Source organism: Cupressus sempervirens, chromosome 1 (genome assembly GCF_028749045.1).
Source record: "Cupressus sempervirens isolate cs-2001-9-10 chromosome 1, ASM2874904v1, whole genome shotgun sequence".
NCBI lineage: Eukaryota > Viridiplantae > Streptophyta > Pinopsida > Cupressales > Cupressaceae > Cupressus > Cupressus sempervirens.
Genome location: NC_143118.1, coordinates 697,370,916 through 697,380,910, shown reverse-complemented (window position 1 = coordinate 697,380,910; position 9,995 = coordinate 697,370,916). Strand labels below are relative to the sequence as shown.

The window sequence follows — 9,995 nt, the reverse complement described above, 5'->3', positions numbered from 1 at the left end:
CATAAAAGAAATAGCATGAACACAAGTGACACCTAGATTTACCATGGAAACCCAATTTGGGAAAAACCACCAATTGCAACTAGTTATTGATTTTCACTCTTTTGAAGTGAGCCCTTTTAGGAGCCAACCCTATTAAAGGTAAAAAAACACACTATTAGGTGTGACCCTGTTAGAGGATTTAATCACCCTACTAAGAGTGGCCTTGTTAGAGGTCTTTAGACACTTCAATCTAGAAATGCCACCTTGTTCTAAGATTATTTACAAATAGTTGTTAAGATAAATTTATTAAGAGATTTATATCATTGCTATAATGGTTAGAAAGAAATAATGAGATGACTTGATTTTTTGATGCAACTAAATTTCATATTACAGATCTCAATTCTGGCTTATATACTTGATCTTTCCTAATTGAATGTATCTTTGCAACTCAACAAGGATATTCTACTTATCCTTCTAATTTGCTTCCTCTAAGAATCATCAAAACTTCTATTGTATTCCACAAATTCAATCCTATACTTGACCTTATATTTATATCTTACACATTGTGAAGTCATGTTGAATATAACTTAGAATACTTAATGTTAATATCCTTAGTCGGCTAGAACACACAATTAAATCAATTGAACTCAATATGCCAAAATAAGAAAATCCTTCATTAGTTGACCCTACATAGTAGACACTAACTCAGAAATGATTTTCCTATGTTAACCAAGTGTACTTGGTTAACACTACATAGTCACAAAGTTCCTTTGGTAATTGAGTGAGCTTGGTTAACACTAGTTTCATCCAACATTTTCTCCACTAACTAAGTGAGCTCGGTTAACACTCAACTTCTATAAACTTTCCTTTGTCAACTGAGTGAACTCGATAAACATTGTCTTCTAAACATGGAAAACTCTAGAATCCTCAGTAGGCACAGGAAACTGTCTTCATCGCCCAAGTGAGCTCCACATACACTAACTGGCAATGATATGACATTTTATGTAACATCAAAGACAATACATAATTAATCAATTGTTTTCAACATCCCAATCTCATATTATATTGGAAGACTTTACTTTCTAATAGATACTAGTAGAAGAAATATTGTCATTATATTCTTGACTTTATTTCTCCTCAACATTTAGACAAACATTTATTTGGCTGGTCATATGCATGAGGATTATACCATCTCATTTTTATAGATAAACTTGACTTTTTTATGAAGAGTTGAAGGAATAGAATAATAGAGATATATCCAAAAGAAGGTTGTAATTAAGAGGTCCAAGCATGACCAAATAGGAGTGTCCAAAGAAAAAAAACATATAATAATAGTTGAAATGGTGATGCCTAAGGTTTTAGTAGAAATATTATCAGATTCACATATGGACACACTATCGGGTTTGATATTTGAAAGACTGGCTTTAATCGCTATGACCATAGCAATACTATAAAGATTCATCCCATACTCATTAACAACTAGGGTGTTATAATTAAGTTTACTATTTGTAAGGAAAGTTGTCAAAAGAGCTTTGTAACAACCTTGAATCTCTTTAGGACGTAAATTATTACAAGTAAATGAAAATTGAGGTAAAAAACATGTAGCATGCAAACATTGCAAGAAATATATATTTGGAGGTGTAGTTGGAAGAGTGGTTAAATATTTTTGCAAGGCATCATCACTATGTAGAATATGTATGAAGAAGTTCCTAAATTTAAATCTTGTTTGGAGTGTTATTTAATTATTCTATCAAATAATATTCCATTCAAATACTTTGCGCATGATGGGGTGGAGGAAGAATGGGTTAAGAAGGTGGGAAATAAGTTATTGGTTGTAGATAATTTTTTGTAGGATAGGTGTGAGACATCACATGATAATCAAAAGGATTACTAGTTTGACCTTTTAGATTTATTTAAGGACAACCTTTAGGGGTGACCAAAGGTCTATTAGAAAGGTAAGAGTAAGTTGATTGAACATAACCTTTGATAGTGAGAGTATGCTTGTTCACAATCATGGATTAAGAAACATGTTAACTTCATTAGGATCTTCCTTATTTACTAATTCACCAATGGAAAGTGACACATTAAGGGTCTTTTTATGTTATGTGTTTTCAAATGAGTACTTAGAATAAGGATTATTATCCTCCATTTAGGATACATCTCTACTAGGAGCATCAAATAGAGGAAAAGTGACATTGGTAAAATAATTGATAATATATTTCCCTTTCTCCAAAATATCTATATGAGGTTGATATGTTTTGGGAGAAGAAGAATCATCAAAATTTTCATGTTGAAAAGAAATACATGAAAGGTATACATTATAATGTTATCTTTTATTTGAGGAAAATAGTAGTCATAATTATTATCTATAGATTCATCACAACTAGTGAGATCATTATGAACTTAAAGAAAAGTAATATTGATAAGGAAACAAAAGTGTATTCCTAGAAAGCAAGGTATCATAGAGGTAATTCTACAATGTAGACATAGAAGTGCATATCAAGAAAAGAGTGAACATTTATCTTCAAATATATATATATATATATATATATATATATATATATATATATATATATATATATATATATATATATATATATATATATATAGAGAGAGAGAGAGAGAGAGAGAGAGATTTCTATTCTATATAGATTGAACATTCATATCCTTTCCTTTTAAAATATTGAGTGTCTTCCAATTTGATTAAAAAATCATGGGTTCTTTATGATTTTATGAAGAAACAAATATAAATGGAATGGCTTTGCAAGGTGCTTTATTATTTGATTTTTGTTATAGTTATAGGTTGAACATTGCAACACATATTCTTGTATTTGTTAATACGTGTTTGGAAATGAAGTTTATATCCTTATTTTTTGGTTTTGAATGACTTGTAATCAATTAGATAGTAAATGGAATTTCATGAGATTTAGGGATAAATTTTTATTTTCTATTTATTAAAGGTGACAGTATGATTTTCATGTGTAAATTTAGAAACAATAGTTTAAAAAGAATAGGAGAAAAAAATATGTTATAAAGTTTATGAGTGTACGTTTAGATTTATGAAATTTTATTTTAAGATCAATTTGTTTTAGGGCCCTCATTATGAGGCTTGGGATTCTAAGAAATGAGGTTGCATGACATTTTTTTTCTAATTGAATAATTAGAATCATCTTCTTAAAAATAAGAACAACTTACTTGTTTATATTAGTATTCTAAAGATGTCAATCCTTCGAATTTTGTACTGTAGTTCCTCTATAAATCTCAAATACATTAACTTATAAAGAAAACAATAGATCACAAGATACACATCTTATATGTTTCCTTTCATGTCAAATATTTTAATTTCATTGAGCTAGACATTTTCATTAGTTGCAACATTAATCAACATTGAAACCCATGTATTTCTTAATATATAAAAATAATTCTAAACAATATCCTAGCCTATATACTATTTTGTCTCCATTAAACCAATCTAGGAATATTATCTAACATATCACACAATTAATTTAAAAAATTTCATGCACTTCATTATCATTCAAATCTGTTTCTTCATTAGTTGGTCCTTTCATGTAAACATCTATTTTGATGATTTCAGTTTTTTTTTTTTTTTTTTTTTTTCTACTTTAATTTGTAGTTTGAATTTAAATTGGATTTTGACTTACATGATCATTTGTTACTCTTTTATCATGAAGAAAGTCTATATAATATAAAGAGTAACTTGCTTATACAAAATCACCACATTCTTCATGGGAGAAAACATAAGGTTGTGGAGATGTGTGTAAATTGATTACTGAAATTGAAGCCCCAACAATGTTCAACTCTAGTCTAATTCTTTGTCTGCTCTCTTGTTGGCATTGTGCTTCCTTCTTCATATGTTGTTCAACCTCCTAACTAGTCAAAACATTATTGTGCCTCTTTAAAAGTGAATATTACAAGAGGGCATTATGTTTGTAGGTTGGGATTATGAATGAAAGATTGAAAATTCATTGAATTGTTAATCTCTACCCCTTTGGGTTAGTTTTGGTGCCCAACAAATATATTAGAAGTAGGCACCCATTATTTTAAAAATATACACACCCAATTTATAAATTATGAATCATCTTATTCTTAATAGGCAAAAACAAAACAAGAACCCCTTATTTAAATTTCAAACAACAAGCATTCATTTCTCAAGACTTGGGTGAGAATCATGGGCAAAGGTCATATTTTGGCTCATGGAAGGGTTGGTATAGGTTTGGTGGGAATAAACCTATTACTTGGCCTCCAAATATTTCCCTAAGGCATTTTGTTCTTTCATTCTCTCATTCAGATAATGGACCATATAGTGTGATGCAAAACGTTGATGCTAAAAGTCATAATTTTTTTCTTGCATCCTCTCATCTTGATGATGCATCACAAACTATGATAAAAAAATATTCATACTAAAAAAATTATACAATTGAATCTAGGAATATATTACACATTTCAAATGGATTGTGGAAATTTGATAATGTTAAGGTATTGGATTGTAATATTTCATTCTTGCCATTATTTTTAGAGGTCCTTTTCTAATAAAGTTTTTTGATGAAACAAAAACCCATGCAATTCTCACTATCCTTATTTTTTAAATGTAAATTTGATAGTGTTATAATTTTTTTACTACTTTTGTATTACGTATAAATCAAAAGTGGTACATAAACATAAAATAGTGAGGTTCACTAAAACTTTAATAACTTTTTTAGTTTTAGGTTTTTCTTAAATTAATTTATATTTCCTCAGTCTACATACAATTATTTTCAAGTTTTAATAAAATTGAGTTTTTTTTAAATGTGAAATTATGATCAAATTATGCTAGTTGTACACCATAACTTTCAAAAATTAACTTTATATTCAATCAAAAAATAATTTAAATAAAAAAAAAGTAAAGAAATTGCATCAATCTTTGGTGTGTTAGGTATCTTCACTAAAAAGAGATTCACAAAAAAGAATTTATTTGTGTCAAAATATGGTGATCATATACGAGTGTGATATGGCCTTAAAATAGACAGTTTGAAAAGGTGCTTTTTAAAGATTATTATAAAAAATTAAAAAATTCCATGTGGGTATTGAGATAAATTTTATGCCGAATAAGTCAACTATGAGCACTAAATTTTTTATTAGTGAACTTTTATGTGATTCAATCAATAAGTGCCTTCAATTTTGACGTCAAATGATAAGAAAATTTAAAAGTAGTAAAAAAAATCTGCGTTTGCTTCAAGAGTGAGACCTACCTTCTTGCACTCAACCTAACTTATCTATGACATGTAGATAAGTTGGTTTCCACAAATGAAATCATAAGTATGATGATCTAACCAATATGACACTTATAACCTTATCCAACATAATCATCATGGCAACATTAAAACTTATAAAGTTGACTTCAAATGACACCCTCATTCTTTTTCTTTGGGTTTCATATACACCATTGATCAATAGAGCCCTAAAATAGACTAAATAATGCTTAAATATGAATACAAATATAGACAAAATTGACTCCCAAAACATCTAAGAAGAGTTACAATGTAATAATTTTTTACCTTCCATTTCTTCTCTACTCAATAAGTGTCTGCCCTTGTTTCACATCCAAATTTGGTTTATATAGACTATTTTGTGTCTCAAACAAGCCAGGCATGGAAACTAATATCTAAAATTCAAATTGAACAAAGAGAATCCTCTTGACATTCCAACTGTCTCCTTTTCCTATAGAAGATTTATTGATTCTACCAATGGGATGATGTGGGTTCACTACAACCATTACAAGTTAGTAGGACCATAATGATCCCCATAAAATTAATTAATATCATTATTGGAGACAATTTCATTATAACTCACAAAAAAGGTCTTTTGATGTCTACATAAAAGTTGGTGGTGCTCCAAATCAAATTAAAAATGAATTACTTTATTAATTTTTTAAACTAATCTTTCATTAATTCTATGAAGAACCAACTAGTTATTTGATCATAACAAAGATCTATTTTAAAATTGGTCTGCCCACCTTAAAAATCATGACTTTGGGGTTTTTCCAGCTTTTCTATTTATTTTAAAGTTGGGTTAAGTAGTTAAAATCTATAAGTTCTAGAAGGACTCTCCATTAACATATATTTTATTTGGTTCTATTAATTTGGCTAATCAATGTAAGAAGACGACACATTAAGCACCACTTGGTTCAATGATAAAATGTACTTTTTAAAGTAATCAAATTTCCACAATCAATTACAATTCAAAATATAAGTTTCCACTTTTGATTGCCTAAGTATTTTGATGCTAGAACTAGTCACATAATCAAAGTTAGAAGCTTCTATTTTTTAACCTTTTTATCTATTAAATATAAAAGGATTATTTACCTATTTCATGTGTACATGAGGTGATAAGAAGATTCATAAAGAACTCTTGAAATAAGAAATTAAATTTATGTATGTGCATATGTGCCACAAACATTATGAATCACTAGAGTGGTCGGAGTGCTCATCATAATAATTATTAGAATCATAAAGTTATACAAGTTTGTGACCTTTGACAAGCTACAATTTTTCCATTGTTAAAAATGCCTCTATACTTTTGAAACTATTTTTTCATTTATTACACAAAGAGACAATAGTTATTTAGTCATAAGGATCTATTTTCAAAGAAGTTGGTCTCCTTCTAAAACATCAATTAATTTTTTTTCTAATCTTGGATTAAACAGATAAAAGTTTCATCATTTCTATAAAGTTCTCTATTAAGATACACATTCTCTAGGTCTATTAACTTGGCATGAAATATTGAAACCAACTAAACTTAAGCATCACTGGTTAAATAATGAAATACATCTTATTCCTTTTAAAATATAAATCACTTATTACTACTTTACATGTGCATAAGGTGATAGGGGAATTCATGGACGTGTCTTGAAAATAAGAAATTTATTTAGACATCAAATATTGAAACCATCTGAACTTAAGCATTACTTGTTAAATGATGAAATATATATTTCCCCTTTTAAGATAAAATCACTTAATGCTACTATCACATGTGCATAAGACTTTTGATATCAAATATTGAACCAACTATACTTAAGCATCACTTGTTAAGTGATGAAATATATCTTTTTTTTTTCTTTTGAAGTAAAATCACTTTATGCTACTATCACATGTGCATAAGACAATAGGGGAATTCATAGAGATCTCTTGAAAATAAGAATATTAATTTGATATCAAATATTGAGACCAACTAAACTTAAGCATCACTTAGTTAAATGATGAAATATATCTTCTGTCTTTTAAAATAAAATCACCCATTGCCACTTTAAAATGCACATTTCAGAGAGATTAAAAATTCATAGTTCTATCTGACACATTGCAATTTCTAATATTCTAAATATTGCAAGCTTAAATTTAATCACCATCATTTTAAAAAAAACATCTACACCCATAATATAGTTTTCTAATAAACATAATATTTTTTAATTTTAAGTTAAGCTTTCGCCCAAGATTTGTTAGGTAAATGTATTTGAAATATCCACACACCTAGACCAAATTAGGAATTTAACTATCACGAGATAAAGCTTGATTAAAGAAAGAGAATACACTTCGCTCTACATTCAAATTATTGTTGCTTTCATTTAGCTCTAGAGAAAGGTGAAGAAGTCTTAAGTTTTGGGTCTCATGGGCACCCGCTTGCTTAAAAATAGAGTGGGTGTGGCTGAGCCTTTTTAGGAGCATTTTAAGGGGAGCGGTCCCATGAATTTTAGATATAAATCCGCTTAAAAAAATTAGCTCCTAAATTCAAGAAAGCAAGCTTAAACTTTTTAATTTATGATAATATAAATTGTTCTTTTTAGATTTTTTGTCCATATTATTTCACTTTGAGGGAAAATGAAGGGTAGGTTCTTGCCAAGTGGCAAATTCTTCCCTCAGTGGTGGGGCTATTCCGGCCCCACCCCATTTTCATCCGCTCAACTAAAAAGTAGGGACTAGTTAATAAGAAAAGATTTAAAATTAAGCTTTAGCACCCCAAAAAATAATCATGGGACCTCCAGCTCCTTAAATATAGAGCCCAAACCCCCTCCATAAGACCACTCCCTAACATGGCCAAGAAAAGTGTAATGTTACTCGCAAGGAATATTTCTCAATGTTCCAACGGCAACAAAGGGGTTTTCTAATCCTTGAAGTTAAGGTGATGCGAGAGGCAAAGATGTGCCTTGGTAACGACTTTAAACCTACAACTTTATTCATCAGAAAACAAGTCATTCCCAAGAAGAACAAGCACGAAATTCACAACATGCATTCAACAACTGAATTGAAATATCCGTAGTTTAATTACCAAACGAGCAAAATACAGTAATCATTGATTCAGTAAACATTTAAGATGACCAAACTTCCAAAATCTTATATAAATTGAATATTAAAAAAATAGCAATCACCATGAAAACACAGGTCAAAAACAGTTCGATTGGATTCCAAATAAAAATCATTCTACACCATGATCCAAAATGGGTTCATTTCATTCATAAAAAATCCCCAATTGAGCCCAGATCCACTCGCAGAGATGGTGTGGAAATCTTAAATTCAAGAGATCCAGGAAAGAAAGGCTGATTCAGATTCAATGGAGTCCCCCAAATGCAATCAGCCACATCATTCTCATACAACAAACAAATCCCATCTTGGGATTCAATCTTCATATTCTTCTCACCATCATCCTGTTCCCAATTTCTAAAACCAGAATCCCTTGCATCCCCCAAATTGGCACCCATGAAATAATCTGAGCTTCCAAAAAGATTCTCTGCCGCTCCACACAAAGGGCTCTGAGGCATCCACAGCCCTTCAAACAGATCATCCCCATTATCTTTCTTCTCCAACCCAACATCTTCAACACCATTGAAGTAGTCCTCAATATAAGACTGTTTTCTTATGGCTATCCCCCTGATTTCAGAAACAGGGGCATCCCCAAAACTCCATGGATTGTCGTCATTAAACACCGTGGATTTCTCAGAAGAGAAATTGCTGTAAAATTCATTGGTACCCACTTCCTCAAACCTTACATTTTTCTGCTTGGAGAGATCTTCAGATCCCTGTTCTTGTTCTTCTCTGGGCCTCTTGTTCTTCATGGCTCCCTCCATGAGAATCTGAGTTAGCAAAGAATGTTTATTGCTCCTCACCCAAAAAGGAGGAATGGCTTTAACCGCTCTTTAGCTTCATGTTAAAGCACATTATTTAATTTTCTTTGTCGAGCTTCCCAAGGAAGAAATGAACAAGGAAACCACGCTATCTTTGCCTTTGAGGACAGCGAGAAATTATTAAAGAAAGTTTATCTGAGCTGTTTTGCATGCTCGCTTAATGTGGGGGAAGTTGAGAGTGAGGGTTTAGGCGGGGATTGTGTCCAAAACAGAGAGAGAGAGAGGCGTGAGATTAAAGGGAGAGGGTGGCTCATTCTCCATCACTAGTCATGTTTTCAACTTGGGGATTTGGTGAGATTAGATATGCTATTTTTGGTCTCGTGGACGTTAAAATTTTATCTATCTATCTATCTATCTATGGAAATGTCTCGTTTTTAGATGGTAAACTTAAGGCTAATTCTTTGCTCACACGCCACGTTAACTTGTTTGTTGATATGGGATGTAGATATTGCCCATGATTTTAGCCTTCAATAAATTCTACTTAGGACTTTTGATGGGAGGTATTGCTTGTGATGATTGAGTATTATGAGCAAGTTAGCTTCCTGGTGCATGCCTTCCATTCGCATTGCTATCTGGGTTTATTGGGAGGGAAAAGTGTATATTTGACTTCCTCTTTTCTCTAATAATCATTTTGATAAAATAAGGTGAAGGAGTTATTGCATGCAATTGTTTTATAAGTTTTTAAGCATTAATGTTTTGGATGTTTTATAGGTTTTTTGTTTTTTTGTTTTTTTAATTCTTTTTTTGGAAATTTTTTTTAGATACAAGTATGCATAGTTTTTAGATGGATAATCTACATTTTGTAATTTGTTATTTTTTAATCTTTACGTTCATTATGGATAAT

At 30.5% G+C, this 9,995-nt stretch overlaps 1 protein-coding gene across 1 annotated transcript; it reads right to left on the bottom strand.

Moving 5' to 3' along the window:
* Positions 1 to 8,412: 8,412 nt before the first annotated feature.
* Positions 8,413 to 9,399, bottom strand: LOC149579858 (uncharacterized). Its single transcript, XM_089812540.1, has one exon. The coding sequence runs from the start codon at positions 9,092 to 9,094 to the stop codon at positions 8,483 to 8,485; it is 612 nt and encodes a 203-aa protein (XP_089668666.1). The 5' UTR covers positions 9,095 to 9,399; the 3' UTR covers positions 8,413 to 8,482.
* Positions 9,400 to 9,995: the final 596 nt, after the last annotated feature.